The following is a 19,301-nucleotide window of genomic DNA, read 5'->3' on the forward strand; positions in this document are numbered from 1 at the left end:
TTTGACCGTATTGATTTGATTGACGGATATTGATTGATTGAATTGAAATGATTGATTTGTCTGCCGCTGCATTGACTGGTTTTATTGACTATTGGATTTCCGTATTGCACAGATTCATTGACCATTGACTGATATGATTTGATTGATTGACATGCATATTGATAGCATCGCCGTGCTTTGATTTCAGTTATAGGTATTAGGTGACCTGCTGGGCTTTGTAAAGCTCATTATATGTGGTTGATATTTTCAGGTCAGGGCAAGGGAGCAGAAGATAGGAATTGATACTGATCTTCAGGTTTTTGTCTTTTGATGATTTTGATTCTTTTGTACTCAGGATAGATTTCAGTATTGGTGATTGTAGTGTAGTTCCTGAGTATTGTACATGACTTTTGAGATATGAATCGACTTGTATATTGATGTTTTAAATTTTATAGATGTTTGATAGATTGTTTAATTGAAGGTTTTAGATAACTCTGGTAAATTGTTTGAGAAATTGATTGACATTCTTTCCAAGTTAGATCTTGGGGCGTGACAGAAAGTTTGCAGTCAAAGCAAAGGGCAATAAGCCTCAAGGTCATCACTCCGTGGCGGACTGCGTTTAAAAAGGGTGGAAAGTGGGTGGGTGGGTATAACATCCCGAAAGTCATTATGAATGGGCATGGGTGGGCAAAGCTCTCCCGTGTAGAATGTGGGTACCCAACCAGGACCCCAAGTAGGGCTTTGTTGCCAAGAGGCCATTAATGTGAGTGAGGTTAAGTAATATTAGAAAAGCATTTGCTATATTGGGCCCAACAAATAATCAAAGAACCCATCAAGAGTAACCAAACCGAGAGACATGCATCCATTGAAACAGTGAAGTCCATCGTAGAGCATATTATAGCAATAAATGTTCAGTTTTATCAAAATTTGTCCAGTTGCAAACTTATGCTATTTCTTTCTTGATTTTCAGTTGAATAGTAGTGTAGAACATGAAGTTGTTTTGCCAAAAAGTCACTCCTTTCTGTCACGCCAAATAAAATAGATCAAGCAGCAAGTGGAGAAAGGCATTTAGGTCAATTAAGACAAATTCATATACACTTCACATACGCATGCAAGATTCGAACTTAAGACCTTTGGTTGGTAGCGAGAGCTCTCAACCAACAGACTAAGGTGAGCTGCGTTCTAAATCATTTATATGATTAAATATTTGAAGGTTGGGACGGAATAGGAAACTAACCGCCCACGGTAACTCGGTAAGCAATAAGTATATTAAACATAAACTAGAATGAATATCTAGATTACGAGCACAAAGCACATTGGCTATTTTACACCCCGCCAGCCAAGCACAACCAAGCAAAAGAAGAGTATCTAATAGCATAAAATTTATGTCAAATAAATAAGTACCAATTAAACTCATTAGATTTCCCTTAATGAGTCCTAATAAAATCGTTCAAGGTAAGACTTTTCTTGCCATGAGATCGGGATAACAGATATAGTATCATGTATATTTCATAGTAGCAATTCCAGGGAGGTGTCATTCGACATGAGGGAGTTGAGTGCGGAAGTTGGGGAGAAAAAGGAAGAAGATTAAAAATTGCATTTACAAAAAGATCCAACAAGGGTTTGCCATTGCGTTAGGGTCCCAAAAAAAGAGAAAATCTACTGCCATCGGATATAGAATAGTGTATATTTTTACACACTAAAAGCAAGTTGTTTAGTATCCTTCCAAAAGGGGGGAGACCATGCCAGAGTTATTAGTTTAAGGAGATAAATATTTCATTTTCCACCATTTAGAGAGCAAGATATGGGAGGAGAGAAATCCCACAATTGAGAGCATTTATTCCGATCAAAATTTGTTCTAGGGGCGCTGCCTCTCAACCCCTATTTGTTCATCGTTGTACGCTTCACAGATATGTCAGCGGTCTAAGGGGGCAGCACCCCCTGGCGTGATTCATCGTTCCCTAATAATAACATCTCTACACAATGTGTTAATTATATTGGGGCAATTGCGTAAATATCATAGTATTTTAAAATTTTTAGGGTGGGAATTGCCTAAAAACCCTTGTAATAAAGACAAAAAAATATATGGAGGGGAACAAATTACTTAAAGAATCATAGAATAAAGAATTTTTTTAATTTTCCAGGAGGGTCAATTGATCCTTTTTATTTTTGATCTTATCCTTCTTTGTTTTATCAATGTGAATAATCTACAGTAAACTCCTTTCAATGATATTTTGATGTAGATTGCTGCTTGGGAGTGTCAGCAAGTACGTAGTTACCAACGCAACATGCCCCGTTACAGTTGTGAAGGGCCCAGCTGCTCTGAAGCCTTAATCAGTTATATGTGTTCCTTAACTAAAGCTGGAGATAACGTTCCTATGTTGTTAACAACATGGATTATCTTTGTCTGTACTATTTTACAGTATTCCATTATCTTATGAATAGTTGCTTGTATCAGTGTGAGAAAATTATGATTGAACTATTAAAGGAGGAGAGATTGTGTGATGATGTTATAAACATTTGATGTTTCAATGTATAAACTACACAGATTATTTTCCTGATGCAACGATTAACGATCTAAGACTATTTTGTTTATTATTCTTTGCTTCTTATGACTAGATGCATTAAATCTTTGGTATTTGTATTTTTTTTTTCCTTACATACCTATCTTGTGGCAGACTTGAGTTACAGGCAAATAGAAAAAGCATTTATATATATAAAAAAAATCAGCTATGATTGTTTAAGTTTATTTTCACCTTTAAAATCGGCAACACTACATGAATCTTTTTTTCTTCTTTATTAAGAGTCAAATTTTCATCTAAATCTAAAAAACAAAGGTAATTTCTAATATTTTTGAATCAAGTCTTTTTAGATCAACCTTTATCTTTCTTAACATAAGTCAAATCTAATACATCTATTTTCCTAATTGGGTCATTGGAAGGCTGCCATTTTATGTGACCAAATCATCTAAGACGGCTCTCTGTAATCCAACAACAAATTACATTTAAAAAAAAAAAAGTTGTTTACAAACAATCAAATGAGCTCTTTGTTAACTGCAATAGTTGCTGCTTATCAGAAATTACTATTAAAACAATGGGTTTAACACAGAAAAGCCAGAAAATAGCAAAAACACTCATCATATAAAAGGTAGGATATAGATACACATAGAGTGGATGTTTAAGCCCCTAAGGAGAAAAAGCTCAACTAATTTACTTACTCTCCCTACAGAAATAGGCAGGCCGGCCACAAACCAAACGACTCACATGCAAATATATTGTACATTACTCGACAGAAAACTTCACACTGCATATGACAAAAAACCTCCCCTCAGGCATCAACAAACACCATTAGTCTTCTTCTTCTCCACTAGCCTATTCCAGAAAGTGATTACCTCCTTCTGCACCTCATCGACGCTCTTCTTCGGCACGGTGCCGTCGTTACCACTTATCTCAGATGTAACGGCAGCAATCTTTGCTATCCGGCTCGGGAGAGCTTCGATCTCCAACAGCACCTTGTTGATGTCCGCAACAAGTCGCTCAGCGAGGCTTCTGCTAAAGTCTTCCCTGATCACCACTCTCAGAACTGCCACATGCTCTGCATCAGGTGGCATTGTGTAGGCCGGGACTATCCACCCAAACCTTCTTAGGCTATCTGATATCTCAAAGACTGTGTGTTGGCTACTGTCCTTCAGTTTGAAGGCAACAAGGGGCACTCCACTGTCTTTTGAGACTATATCAAACCTCCCAGTACTTTCAATGCCTTCCTTGAGGATTCTTGCATTCTCCACGCAGTTCTCCATGATGTTTTTGTATCCCTATTTGCATGTATCATGATATGTCACTCGGGGAACAAAACAGGAATGGTTTTAAAGAAGGTTTGTATTTTGTTATCAAGAGAAATAAAAAGCTACAAGCTAAATTCAAAATATTATAAGGTTCTCCTGATGAATCTTTTCATTTAACAGATAAGTTTAATGTTTACAATTGCATACTATTATATTTACTGTCTATATTTATACAAAAAATAAATAGCTTTTGTACAAGTTAACTGCTTTGTATTTTGTAAGGTTTAATTTTCTGAGAAGGGCTGTGAAATGCATGAACTTTCTTTTCGTATGATTGATCAAATTTCCTGTAATTAAAATATTGCACACAATATATAAACCATGGCACAATTATGTCAAAATGACATTTATTGTAGTGTAATATAGGTGGAACAACCTAATTTTAAGAGAAGTTATCTTTTTGTACCAACAACAGAATGTTTACTCATACATGCCTAGATCTTGAATTAATTAGTACCCTGTGATCTATGAATCAGTATTTCCTACATGATTCATATAGGCATCATATTAGTTCAAGTAAAATACACTAATATTGTCTTAAATCAATGTATCTTTTCAAGCCATAGAAAAGTTCCACTCATAAGCTAAATCTTGAATCAAACTATCCTACGTTCTTGCTCATCATCACAAAACTAGTGAAATCAAGGTTGCAAAAATCAGACCGAAGATAGAAATGAAAGAAAGAAAGGTTCAATTATACAATCGGAATTGAATCAGAGTTAAACTGGACAATATAATAAATATTTAAATTATTTAAATTATATTTAAATGACAAGCTAGAATGGAAAAATTATGAAATAATATAAATTTATGATTAAAAAATAAATAAAATTTATACACAGATAATATATTATATGATTTTAAATTTAAATATCCTAAATCATTTATTTTAATTCATATTTAATATAAATTTAGTTCACATATAAATTTATAATTAATATAAATAATTACTAATTCATTTTATATATTTAGATATAATTTACACCTATAGATTATACACAAAATTCGCATTATAAAATTACATCTATAAATTCATATTGTGTCATTTATAATTAAAAAATAGATAAAATATTAATTTTTATATTATTTAATTAAATAACTAAATAGATAAAATTAAATATTATTTACATTATAAAAATTAATTAAAAAATTATTCCCGATTGAACCAGTCGAACTAGCCCGATCTAATTTTCAAAACAATAAGTGAAACACAAAAAAGATTATAATGCAGAAAATAGCTCATTTATCCACGAAATGACCATGCTGGAGACAAAGTTAAGCGGCATTGTTACCTCATATCCCAATCGTATAAACTGGTAGTACTGAGCAATAATATGGCTTGAACCTGCAAAGGAAAAAAAAATAACAGATTACATTTTGCGATTTCATGATTCAAATGGTTTCTGTGAAGAGCATTAGCTAAAACATAAAACAAACCTTTGGAGAAATTGAGAGTGAAAGTCGGTTGATCTGCACCCAAATAGTTTATATGGAAAATAAGTTCTTCAGGCAAATCCTCCTTGCTCCTCCAAACCACCCAGCCAACACCAGCATAGACCAATCCGTATTTGTGACCACTGGCATTGATGCTCTTCACTAATGGCAAGCGAAAATCCCATTCCAACTCTGGATAAAGGAAAGGTGCAATAAACCCACCACTTGCAGCATCCACATGAATTGGAGTAGCCCAACTGGCAAGCAAAAGAAAGGAGCTTCAATATCACTGAGCAAGCAATTTCAACATGCAGGTATCTTAGAAAACATATTTATAAAATTGTATATGTGGTAGGCATGTAATATTAATATTTTAGGTGTTAGATATGTAAATAGCATGAAATAAAGTGGTATATATGTAAATTTCTCCTATTTACAAATCTAACATCCAAAACATTATTATTACATGTCTATCACCCAGAAAATAAATTTGGGTGCATAGAATGAAATATTAAAGTTTATAGAATGATATAAATGATAAAAATGAATTATAGGAATGGTATATTTGATATTAAAGTTGTATATAGGTGGTAGGCATGTAATATTAATATTTTAGGTATTAGATATGTAAAAAGCATGAAATAAAGTGATATGTATGTAAATTTCCCTATTTATAAACAAACTGCAAGGAAACATAAAATTTCATAGCTTCCTAATAAATCTATCGATGTGAAACTTTATCATCTTGCAGATGTAAATAAAAGAAGACATGGGTAAAACAACAAGGTATATCAGAGTTGAGCCTGGAGACAAATTACCCGGTTTGTTTGTTCTTCTCCGCAAGAAGATCATTCAGAAGTTTAACGTCTTCGAACTCCCCGGTTAGAGTAGAACCCAAAATAGCAGCAACGCAAATAGTATTTTCATCGACCATCTCCACAGCCTTTTCAGGGTCCATGACATAAAACCCCTCCCTTAGTTTTACTTCTTTTAACTCTACTTCAAAATACCTTGCAAATTTTTCCCAGCAAACCTGTATAACAGAAAAAGAAGTCATTAACAATTCAAAAAATAGATCACCTTTCATCAGAAATTACCTGAACGTTTGCACCAGTAACTATGTTGGGCTTGTCGTAAGGCTTCCCCTCCGCCTGTCTTCGGTTCTGCCACTTCCTCTTGAATGCCAACCCAGCCAGCATTATCGCTTCTGATGAACCAACAGTTCCAACTCCTATTGCAGTTTCATCCTCACCAATGGGAGCATTGAAAAGGTGGGCAATTATATTAACGCAGCGGTTCTACAAAAGAAACAAAAAACCATTTACCAAAATTTACCGTTAGAACTATGCTGGTACGCCAGTTCTTTAGAAGAAAGTTTTTTATGATGACTTGTCAGGAAAATCACATATGTTCCATTCTAGAAGCAATTCCCTATATTTGTGAATTTCAAGTTCACCTTTTCCATATTTATTTCTGGGTACGAAAAGAAGCGGCGTTTTGAAGGAATTTCAGGCTTGATTGAACATGCAATCATACAACTCTTTGAATAGGGACAGAATAATTTGGTAAAAATGTGCAGTTTGAAGGAATAATGTAATCTACTTTCTTAAAGCTTTGTTTAAGAAGAAACAAATTAGTCTAAATGAAACGAAACAAGAACAAAAGAACTGTATAGTTACGTGTTTTTAACATATGAAATGCGTGAGACAGACCCAATGGACATTTCACTAAGCATACTTCTACATTGAAAATAAAACAAAATCTGTTGGTGGAAGCACATAATTATTTTGACATATCAGAATGAGAAGAAAAAAACTAGTCATCACGGTGAAATTTTGATAATGACCAGTTTGTGTGCCGTTCAATGACATTTTGAATCACTGCTCTTAAAGGGTCTACCTCCGAAGACAATTCTATTGATAGATAAAACCATACAAGACTTATTTCTATTGTAAGAAACAACGGCACATCAAGATAGATTGCACAGCTTTGAAAAAAAACGAGCAATGGGTAAGTAACAACCATTAGGAGGACAGGACATTACATCAGATGCAAATACAACAGATATTGATTTTAATGATCTTTTTGTAATTGATGTTTCCAAGCAGTGCTCAGTAATTATTTGATTCAACATATTTTTTCATGTGTCATGATAAGTCATTGTTTTCTATTTTTAAATCATGTAATGGGCATGCACGAATGGAAAAGAGTATGTGGAAGACTAAGTTTGGGCATTATTTATATTAGGACACATGATGGCCATCTAAGACTTCGGTTGAGTGAAATATATACTAGATTTGAGAGTGAACATTGTATCTTTAAGTGCTCTGATGATTATGGTACAAATTTTATGGAGATACTGAGATCCTAAATGTTTGTAGAGGTTTTATGATTGTCATGAAGACTAGTATAGTTGGAAGGCTACTATGTGTTACAAGGAGCAACTTTAAAGCATGCTTCAACCATATTTTGGGGAAGCAAAAAAGAGTTAGCTTTCATACTGCAAGAAAAGTTCCAAAATGAGTTCAAGCATGAGATGATGGAAGACTTTAAGTAATTTGGTGGATTATGTTGTTTTGCATAGTCTATCCTGATGTCAGATCACACTGTTATAGCATTCAGGATGAGAAGACAAATGAATAAGAGGCAAAAAATTCTAATGCCAGACGTACATTCAAGTTCAATGATAGCACTTTAGTGTGAAACATCTAAACCAAAGGGACTCTCTCATGTATTCAATTACATGGTTTTTGAGTATAATGAGATTATGAGAGGTGCTAAGCCCTTTGGAGCATTGAGAACTTAAGTGAGTACTCAGCTTAGAAATAAGTCATAAGAGAGATCCAGTTTTGCCACAGGAATGAGTCGAGGGAGAGAATAATTAATTTGACTCGATTGGTTTTGTTGAAATTTGATGATGCTGTAACGTAGAAAAGGAGCACAGAACAAAGAGAACAAGACAGGATAGAAGTATAAGACTACAAAAATAAGCTTTCTACTCATATGTTCAAGCTAATTAATTGAAGGTACAGTATGTGAAAGAAGTAGCTAAGTAAAAATACTAAAGTGCCCACGGTTGTCTCCTGAGAAGGATACCGCAGCTGAGAAGTAGATGTAGTGGCTGCATAAATGTCAGGTAGAGAAACAGAGGAAATCATGAAAAGAAGCAGTAGTATGGAGCATAGGAAAGAACATAGGCCAGTGATGCACTAGGTAGAGCCATTGGATGCAGCTTTATCACACCCCTTCAAATTGATGGGAGAACAGACCTTCAACTTGTCACGAATAGATTGAAAATGGGACGTACGTAAAGCGTTGGTGAAAATATCAGCAATTTGATTTGTTCTGGAAACGTGCTGGACAGTTAAGATCTTATTGTTGATTCTTTCAAGGTAAAATGATAATCAATCTAAATATGTCGAGTATGGGCATGAAAAATTGGGTTGGTGGCAATGCACATAGCTGAAATGTGATAGGAAATACTTGAAATCAAGTAATTCCTAGCCAAAACTGAAGCGGAACAAGGGAAAAACTGCTGTCTCCAGTCGTGGACAGCAGCTTTACACAGGAAAACAGTGAGGAAACGCGAGAAAACTGAGATCCAACGCAAGCAAAGGCTAGTATTTTATTTGTAGACGAATAAAATAGCAAAGATACAATTTGTTCTTCAATTCGAGAGGAAGAACGTACTCTCCAAAGTCTCCGGCGAAGCCAAGAGCCCAAAACAAAGCCTAGATCTCAAAGAGAAAACTAAAATTCAAGATAACCCTAATTTCCCCCCATCTCCCTAATTAAAGCAAAATGAAAGATGCAAATTACATAAACACCCTCCTCATTCAAAATTACCCTCCAACGAAACGCTCAAAATCCTCCTAGCCCGCCTCTTCTTCTGCCGTTTCTGCGAACGGGTTCCGCCCGGCTTTGGACCGCCGGGCGTAGAACCGGACCAGTCCAACTGGGACCGGTCCAGGCGTAACAAAATGTTGTTGCATAAAATAGTAGCAGTGTCTAAGGAAAGGGAGAAGTCCTGATAGAGGCGTCAAAGCTAGATTATTTCGATTGTAGCTGCGGCAAGAGATCAGTATTCTGCTTCGGTTGAGGAGCGAGCGACAGTTGACTGCTTTTTTATAGACCATGAAAGTAATGTATTGCCCAAATAAATACAATAGCCTGTAGTTGAGCGCCTATCTTGGGTGTCGTCAGCCCAGTCTGAATCAGAAAAGGCAGTAAGCTACAAATTGCCTTTTTGAATAAGCAAACCATGAGTTTGAGTGCCTTGTAAGTAGCGGAGAATACATTTTAATAATTGAAAATAACATTGGAGAGGTTGATGCATATGTTGAAAGATTTTGTTCATAACAAAATTGATGTCTGGTCGAGTATTGGTCATGTATTGAAGAGCTCTTGCCAGTTGACGGTAAAGAGTAGGGTTTTCGAAAGGTTGTTGCGAAGCAGAGTCTATAATGTACTTGGACGGTAGAGGGTTGGAGAGAGCTTTGCATGTGGTCATTCCAACTTTGTCCAACAATTTTGAATGTAATGTTGTTGAGTGAGGTGGTAACCGGCAGTTTATAAGGTAACGTCAATGCCAAGGAATCATGTGAGATTGTCAAGGCTGCGTATGTGAAATTTGTGTTGTAAATGTGTGAGCTGCGATGAAATGAATGAATGGTTATTGCCAGCAATTAAAATGTCATCCACGTAAATGAGAATGTAAGTGTAGATAGTGTTGTTTTTGTAAACCATCAATGAGGATTCAACTTGACTAGAATGAAAGCCGAGGTTAATAAGGTAAGAGAAAACAGTAGCGAACCACTACTAAGATGCTTGTTTAAGACCATAAATAGCTTTCTTAAGCAAACAAACATGATGAGCGTATTGGGGATTTTGAAAATCATATGGTCGGGTCATATAAATAGTTTCAGTGAGCTCACTATGGAGAAAGGCATTGGCTACATCTAGTTGTAAGATTGGCCAGTTTGAGTGCTAGGCAATGGTAAGGAATAGCCAGATGGTTTAGAATTTGAAAACAGGATTGAAAGTTTCAATGTAATCTAAACCATATTCTTGCTTAAAGCCTTGAGCAACGAGACGAGCTTTGTGTCTGGCAATAGAATCATCTAAGTTGCGTTTTAATTTGAAAATTCATTTGCATCCAATTACATTGAAATATGGTTGAGGGGGAATTAGGGTCCAGGTGCCTTGTGATTGAAGAGCAAGAAATTCCTCAGACAAGGCTTTGAGCCATTCAGGAAATTTGATGACATAAGTATAGCATGTAGGAATAGTATGGAGAGAGTATTGTAAATCAAGAATGTGATGAGGTTTGAGGGATCCAGTTTGAAGAAATGTGACCATGGGATGTTAGGGAGGAGTAGAAGTAGCAGAGGAAGAAGAAGAAGTAGAAAGAGGGGAAAGGGATGATGCTAAAATCATAGATGTAGGACGGTTTGGAGAACTAGAAGAGAATGGATAATCAGGAGTGGTGTTTGAGGATGTAGGAACTGTGTTGGGAATATTTGGTGGAATGGGAGGAAGAATAATGGGAGTGGGGGCCTTAGATTTAGAAGTGGTGGAAGTTATGAGGGGACTTGGAGATGAAATATGAAGTTCGTCGAAAACAACATGACGTGATATGATGATGCGTCCGTTAGCAGGGATGTAGCATTTGTAACCCTTTTGGTGTGTAGCATAACCATGAAATATACAAGAAGCTGATCAGGGATCTAATTTGGTAGATGTAAGGTTTTATCCAAGGGTAACACCGCCATTCAAACACACGTAAGTGATTATAGGTAGGAGGAATGTTAAAGAGAAGTTGAAAAGGTGAAATATATGATGTATTGGTGGAGGGTAGTCGATTAATAAGATAGATTGTTGATAGAAGAGCTTCAACCCAAAAGAGAGCAGGTAGATTGGCCTCAAAGAGAAGAGTTCGTGTAGTTTCTCAGAGGTGATGATGTTTGCATTCAACAACACCATTCTATTGAGGGGTATAGGGACGTGTATTGGTGGTGAATGCCATATGGGATAAATAAGCTTTTAAGAGAGGAGTGAAGGAATTCGCCACCTCCATCGGTACGTACAATACGTATTGTGTAGTTCAATTGTTTTTCAATGAAAGGTATAAATGGGATTAGTGTAGGTGTTGTTTTGGATTTATGTTTGAGTGGAAAAATCCAAGAGTAGCAAGAGTAATCATCCACTAAAAGCAAATAAAATTGAAAACCATTACTTGAAATAATTGGAGTGGGTTCCCAAATATCGGCATGTAATAATTCAAGCGGTGAACAACAACTAGTTGATTTATTAAAAGGTAGCCTATGACTCTTAGCAAGAGCACAAGAGTTAGAAAATGTAGTTGAAGAAAATAGAAAAATACATAATTCTGGAAATTGTTTGGAAATAATAGAAATTGTGTGTGAGCTTGGGTGACCAAGACGTCAGTGCTAGAGGTTGGAAGAGACAAAGCTTGTATTGAAGGCAGCGTGTGGCGGCTGAGATGTAGGAGTGAAGCGGCTTGGAAGAGGAAAGAGGTCATTATGGCATGAACCTTGGAGAAGAGTTTGGCGGTTCTTTCAGTCTTGTTTGGTTAAGCCAGAGCGATCGAAAGAAATGGTGAGATCATTATCTATAGTGAGTTTAGAAATGGAAACTAGATTGTGTGAAATATTTGGGACATGTAGTAGAGTTTTAAAAGAGAGCATATGAGCCGAGGTGGGATGCTCAGGTGAATGAGTGGCTTTACTCTTAGAGACATGATACAAAGTGAACATATATGTGAAAAGTTTGGAGTAGCTCCAGTGGAAGATGAGATTAGAGAGAGTCGCCTTAGAAGGTTTGGTCATATAAAATGGCAGCCTTCCGATGACCCAGTTAAGAAAGTATATATAGTATGTTTGACTTATATTAAGAAAGATAGAGGTAGACTTAAAAAGACTTGGTTAGAAAATATTAGAAATGGACTTTCTTTATTAGATTTAAATGAGAATTTGACTTTTAACATGACACAATGGAAAAAAAGGATTCATGTAGCGGACCCCACATAGTTGTTATATGATGTTTGTTCACCCTTCCTAAATGACAAGCAAACCTGCAGAAATCAGATTAGATTGGAGTCTACGCAGATATTACTCCAATGGCCTCTCTAGATGACACCTTCAAGTGGGAAAAAGGAGCACAGAAGTTAACAAACTAAAGTAACTAAAAAACAAGAATAGAAAGAAGATGATAATTCCCATTAAACTATCATTTTAAGTGGTTCACCGAAAAACTCATTCAAATTCTAGTTTTTGTGAGTCTAATTGAAAGAGATTTCAACAATCTCAGCACTCAAATATACAGAAAGTAACTTAGACTCCCTATAAACTGAAAGTTGGATTTTTAAACAATAAAAGAAAAAGAAAACTAAAAGTACAACTTAGCATGGAACATATGAGAGACGTTTTACATTTGTTTTGTTTCGCTTCCCTTCACTACTGTTACATTTTTTTTGGATTAAGCTATCACAATTCCATCTATAATCATAATTTCAATTAGAAAATTCTCCCAAAATACAGAAAAGCTTCTCAGACCTTCCTGGTCTTTACAAGGCCAAACAACCATAGAGATTCCAAGTATTTTGGATTTCAAAAAAGATAGCGGTTTATTAAAGGTGTTTTAACCTGCAGTTCAGTGGTAACAGGATACTCATCCATGTCCACATAATTCTTGTTGATTGCAGACATAATGAGGCGGTCGCACTCTGGCTCCATCCATGTTGTCACAAATGAGGCAAGGTTCAGCCTCGGGTTACCATCCAGCATCAATTCATCATTTATGATCTGATACGCAGCCTCTTTCGGTATAGAACAATCTGGCAACTGGAACCTAATCCAATCCCATCAACATAAAAAAGCAATCAATCAAACATGATAAATTTAAATTTTCTGGGCACAAGCTATTCGAACAGAAAGTCTTCACAAAATTGAACAAATTGGTTTAAGACATTTTTCCTCCTTTCCCAATTAAGAGCGAGCTAAAAAAAAAGTGGAGGAACAACTATAAGATACAACCATCCTAACTTAAGTAATCTAAGAAAACAAGGGAAAAACACACCACCTAGTTTTACTTTTTAACCAACAGAATAGCTCCAAGAGAAGAAAAAAAATGAAATAAAAAACATGTAAAAGGGAAATTTAGATTTAGAATAGACAAAAAATCAAACTTCATTAATATATATACCCTGACTATGATGATAAAAATATTAAAATTAGAAACCACTTATTACCAAAAAATTCATTTGATTACTTATAGATATTGATGTAATTTTCAAAATTCAAATAAACTTTTGGAATCAGCTCTAAGACCATCTGAACTCCATTTTCAAAAATTTATAATTGGAACAAATATTTCAATGACACAAACCTAATAATACCTAGAACACATTGATCCGAGTCCAAATGAACTTGAATCAGGCACTCAAAAGAATAGTTGAAAACTTAACGAGGCCTGTGAAGCACGAACATAAGCATAGGGATATGAACACAAGAAACAACAAGGCATAAGAGTAAAAAAAAAATGCAATAGGCCATTGACACAATGTCATATTATATAAATTATTAATATAAAATATAATTTTTGTATTAATATAAAATATTGTTAAACCATCCATGTGTATAATATAAATTACTCAATCAAGTAAGTGTGTAGGCACGAGTAAATGACACATATCCATACCCTTGAAGTTTAACTTTTTCAAAAAAAAAAAAAAGAAATTTAAAATATATTTAATTTTAATTTGGAAACAAAAAAATAAATTAAAAAATGTCCATAAAATTGTAAATTGTTGAAAATTTTAAACTTTTACTCGTTTTCCATTGTGTTGACCAAACTTATCTTAGAAATGGCTAGTGAAGTAGAGGCTAGGGCATGTGCAAAGAAGACATTGGACAAGAGAGACATGACCTTGCATGAAACATGTGATATATGTGTCAATAACTCATTAAAGGGGAGAGGAGTATGAGGCAATAAATGGAATAGGGTATCAAATGCTTTACATGTGAACTTAATTTTCCATCGATGTCACAATCCGAGTCATTGTGTCTCACTCGAAGAAGAAGAAGATGCAGAGAGATGATGTGTTATGATATTTCTTACATGCGAAGAAGATACAGGAGACAGCTAAGGCATGCATGCATGTAAGAGAGACTAATGCACTAGGGCATGTATAACATAGTTTATTTCAATATTCCACACATGTTCCGACATGTCCTCAGATGTCCGGCCCACGTAAGCCCATTTTGTCACAATTCAATTTTATCCTAAAATAACTCTGACATAATTTTGAAAATATCAAACACATATTGAGGTGTGTCGGAACCATGTCTAACACATATAGGGAAGTCATTTAGAAGTATTCATTCTTCGTAGCGCAAGACCATCGCCAATGAGGTTAACATCCATCATAAAACCAATGCTAACACATCCATTACTAACAAGGCCAATGCTTGTTGTTGTAAGTCTGATGCTCGTTGTTATTAACAATGCCAACATTTACTATTGATAACAACGTTATTATTGCTAATAAGGCCAATGCTTGTCATTCACACCAATGCCAATGTCAATTGATGCCTCTCATCACCATTCATATTGATGCTTCTCATCATCAAAAACCCTAACCAGTACTATTACTCACCATCAACAACAACGTCGACATCCACCGTCACAAATAAGACTGAGACCTATCAATTCGAGCAAGACTGCACTTGCTATTTTTAACAAAACCTTGCTCATTGTAATCAATAAATCCAATGTTTGTCTTCACCAATAAGGTCGACACGCACCAACACCACACCAACACCAACACCAACATTAATACTAGTATTCATAGTTGCCTGCAAAGCTGACACCAACCATTGACACCAAATTTGATACTTGCAGTCGCCATCAAGGCCATGGTTTAAAATTGCGCAATATGAGGCTCACCTTGAGGCCCGCCTTTGCGCAATTCAAGTAAAAAACGCCTCGATGCTTACGCCTCGAGTTTTTTTTATGAGGCTTGCGCCTCAACTTGGTTGAGGCCCGCCTTGAGTCCCGCCTCGCCTCACTGGCATGAGGCTTACGCCTAACGCTATATATATTAAAACTTACATAAATCTTGAAGTAAATGCCTGACATTGGACTCTATAGGAAAGGAGGAAGGGGAGATAGCAGTTCACCATAATGATGATTCAAATGAAGAACCCCTTAGTGATGACAGTGCTGATGACTTATGAGTTCTTATGTGATATGCCATTGATATTTATTTTGGAAATTGGAATTATATGTTAATGAAAAGAATACTGGGATTTGGGAAAGATAGAATTTTGAGTTGAACTATATTTCATATTGTCTTATTATTGAGATATTTTCACTTCATATCTTATGCTTTTTTTATGTTTTATATTATTCACTCATTAGTATATAAAAAATTTATCATTTTATATCTACGCAATCTTTTGATTTTGAGGCTTACGCCTCAAAACGCCTTGAGGCTTACGCCTCGCCTCACGAATGAACAACGCCATAATACCCGAATAAGCAATTTTAAACATTGATCAAGGCTAACATACACCATCAATAACAATGTTGATGCCCATTGTTGCTACTAAAGTTAATATACGTACCATATTGTCACCAATCTCCACTCTTATAAGAACAAAGCCCGAGCAAATCATTGATTGCTTCTTGATGACAACTTTAACATCTAAATGCACCTAATTCTATCATGAAACTCATTTTTGTAATTCATATTTTTCATATTATATTAATGTCTTCTACAGTTACTGGAAAGTACATCTTTTATGACCTACAACTTTTACTGATAAATTCATGGCCGAGTTTTAGAAAAGATTACAGATGAAAACATAATTAGCAGTAGGAACATAATACAAAAGAAATTTAAAAAGGATAAAAAATGCAAAACATAATTGTGTTTTCTGCTAAAACTCAAAAAAAAAATTGCATTTTTTTAAAGAAAATGCAAAAAAAAATTTGTTTTCTATAAAAAAAAACACAATTTATTTTTGCGTTTTTCACAAGAAACGCAATTATATTTTGTATTTCATGTTAAAAAACCTTTTTTTAATGCATTGTTTTAAATTGTTGCCGGTTAAGCTTTTTTTTTTTGGTTTTTTAATTATTTCAAATTGTATAATTAAATTAAAGAAAAACAGCCCGTGATTACCGAAAAAGTTAAAAAATGGGCTTTTAACATTGTTGTGTCTTGGAATATTCGTGGTGGTAGAAAAATATAAAGTTTAACGTCTTAACTTTGTACGAAAATCCAGCACACAATCAGATAAAATAGGGTATAGTGCTTATAAGAGACACCAGATTTTTTACGTGGAAACCCCTAAAATGGGAGAAAAACCACAGGGCCGGGCATAGTTTGAATGAATCCACTAGTGTTTGTAGTGGATTAAAAATACGACCCTTACTTGAGGGGAAGGTCATGGCTTGATGTAGCAAATATACATCATATAAAGTGCATTACATGGTAGGAATTAAAAGAATCGGTATTTAGTCGGCGGGTGGCGGGTGGCGGGTGCGGGTGGCGGGTGGCGGGTGGCGGAGGTCAGAAAGATCGTTATCGGTTACTGGTGGTTGAAAGGACCATAATCGGCGGGTGACGGAGGTCGAAAAAATCGTAGTCGGTGGGTAACAGTGGTCAGAAGGATCGTTGTCTAGTGACGGAGGTTGGAAGGACCGTAATATGGCGACGAAGGTCAGAAGGACAATAATTGGCAGATGATAGTGGTTAGAAAGACCATTGTCAGGCGACAGAGATCAGAAGAACCATAAATGGCTGGCGACAGTGGTCAAAAAGACCATTGTCTGGTGACGGAAGTCAGAAGGACCATAGTTAACGTGTGACAGAGGTCGGAAAGACCGTAGTATAGAGAAAAAGGTCAGAGGGACTATTATTTGGTGATGGATGTCAAAATGACTATAGTCAGCAAGCAACAGAGGTTGAATAGACTGTTGTCTGGCGATGGAGGTCGGAAGGACTGTAGTCTAGCGACGGAAGTCAGAAGGGCCGTGGTCGATGGGTGACAGTGGTCAGAAAGACCATTATCTAGCGACGAAGGTCAGAAGAACCGTAATTCGCGGGCGAAATTCAGAAAGATCGTTGTTTGGAAACAGAGGTCGGAAGGACCGTAGTCAGCGGGCGAAAGTGGTCAAAAATATCGTAGTCTGACGATAAAAATTGGAAGGACCATAGTCTGGCGATGGAGATGGGAAGGACCATTGTCTGGTTATATAGGTTAAAAAGACCATAATCGGTGGCCGGGTAGAAGTTTAGCGTCAGTCTGTGGCCAGGTAGAATTTCGACGTCAATTTGTGGCTGGGCAAAAGTCCAACATGTAACAACTCAAACTCTTAACTATCGAGATCTTGTCCACTTTGACCTAAGAGCTTCACGAATTTATTATGTTAGTATATCTTCCCAATAAGTCACCTATCCCATAACTATTCCGGGATGAGCACGCTTCACTACGAAGTTTCTTAGTAAAATTTCAAACATTATACCAAAAGGCGCATCAATGTTTAAGAGTTTATATTTTTTTACTTAAGACATTTCACACGGCGTCAGTCGGTGGCTAGGCAGAAGCTGGTTGATGGTCCGATGGTTGTCAAGAAGTCTGGTGGCAAGAGAACTCTAGTTTCTCTCTCTTCCTTCATGAGGGGTTTATTTATAGTTTTCTGATAGTGACATGACAAATAAATAGGGAGGAGATCAAGGGCAAGCTGTGAGTGATTTGAATGGACAGCCGATGTTGATCCCCTTGATCATTGACCGTTTATTGGGCATTTGAATATCTTAATGATATCAGAATATGACGATCTTGGGCTCGATGGATTCGTCTTGTCAAGCCGCTTGATTCGATAATAAGCATGTCACGTTTGGAAATCATTTGGTCATCCAATTTATGATTTGAACCATTCAAATGTGCGTCAGCTCTTCGATTTGGACTCATTTGGGCTTAGATTGAGTTGGATTTGGTGTCCTTGAATTTGTATTTTCAAGTAATAATAAATAAAGAAGAAAACTGAAATCAAACAAAAGGGGCCAAAATATCTTTCTTTTAGAAAAATTGCCATAAAAAATAAGATCATTAGATCGATCCATGTTTCAAATCAACCATAAAGCCAGTTTACTGATCCCACGAATTAACAAATCAATCAGATGGTGGTTTAAATTCGATCAATCCGCCTTAGACAAAAATAAATTTACTTCAAGTTTTTCACTCCCTCACAAAGAAGCGCGCGCGCGCGTGCGCGCACATGAACACGCAAAAAATCAAACAAATAAACATCAAATCCACCCCCTTATACCTGGGAAGAGAGGTCCGAACGTATCTGGAAGCGAAGGTGCAGGGAAGGGACTCCCCGGCGGCCAAATTCGTCGTCGTCAATACCATATTGCTCGCTTTCGCCCTCAACCTCAAGAAGTTCACGAACAGCGCACAAAGGAGATACGATATCAAACGAAAGGGAAAGCGGATTTGTCACCGGCACGCAGGCGATGTGGCGAGCGCGCGATGAACGTCACCATCTCGATTCTCGACAACTCCCTTAAAGACGGTGTGATTGTGATGCTGACGGGTCGCTGGTAAGTTCGAAAAGTTTGCAAGCGTTTGGACAAACTTTTAATGCAACTCCTTGATCACCGTCCCTCATAGATCAAATTCGTGCTGGTACTCAGGTGGGCGTAAGGGATTTTCCGCAGTTTTTTTAGTGGTGTCGGCCGGCAGGAAAACATTTATTATGTAGATAATGAGAAAAGAATTAAAAAATAATAAAATGTCGCTGGAAAAATCAGTAGATATTATTAATATTTTTTTTAATATTTTTTTATGTTAAACGGGTGAAAAAGCATCTTATGTAATAGTAAGAAATTTTATGAAGAAAAGAAAATATTGAATTTAAATTATGAGCCAAATAATATTGAGCATTCAATGAAATGTGTCATATTATTTGGTGCATTTTATTAATTGTGCCCTTTAGTATGGTGCATTAT

At 36.1% G+C, this 19,301-nt stretch overlaps 2 protein-coding genes across 2 annotated transcripts; one reads left to right on the plus strand and one right to left on the minus strand.

Annotated features, from left to right (window-relative positions):
- Nucleotides 1–2,220: 2,220 nt before the first annotated feature.
- LOC110096089 (universal stress protein PHOS32) lies at nt 2,221–2,577 on the plus strand (the record flags this gene model as incomplete). Its single annotated transcript, XM_020821859.1, is given in 1 exon segment — nt 2,221–2,577. A coding segment is annotated over 1 exon segment (93 nt), but the record flags the coding sequence as incomplete, so codon positions are not given.
- A 502-nt stretch (nt 2,578–3,079) lies between these two features.
- Nucleotides 3,080–18,926, minus strand: LOC110096079 (glutamate decarboxylase). Its single transcript, XM_020821847.2, has 7 exons — nt 18,617–18,926; nt 12,922–13,126; nt 6,355–6,555; nt 6,076–6,290; nt 5,261–5,514; nt 5,116–5,168; nt 3,080–3,793 (listed from the first exon to the last, which is right to left on the minus strand). The coding sequence occupies exons 1-7, from the start codon at nt 18,700–18,702 to the stop codon at nt 3,314–3,316; spliced, it is 1,494 nt and encodes a 497-aa protein (XP_020677506.1). The 5' UTR covers nt 18,703–18,926; the 3' UTR covers nt 3,080–3,313.
- Between the last annotated feature and the right edge of the window lie 375 nt (nt 18,927–19,301).

This window comes from Dendrobium catenatum, unplaced genomic scaffold (assembly GCF_001605985.2).
Source record: "Dendrobium catenatum unplaced genomic scaffold, ASM160598v2 fragScaff_scaffold_621, whole genome shotgun sequence".
Lineage (NCBI taxonomy): Eukaryota > Viridiplantae > Streptophyta > Magnoliopsida > Asparagales > Orchidaceae > Dendrobium > Dendrobium catenatum.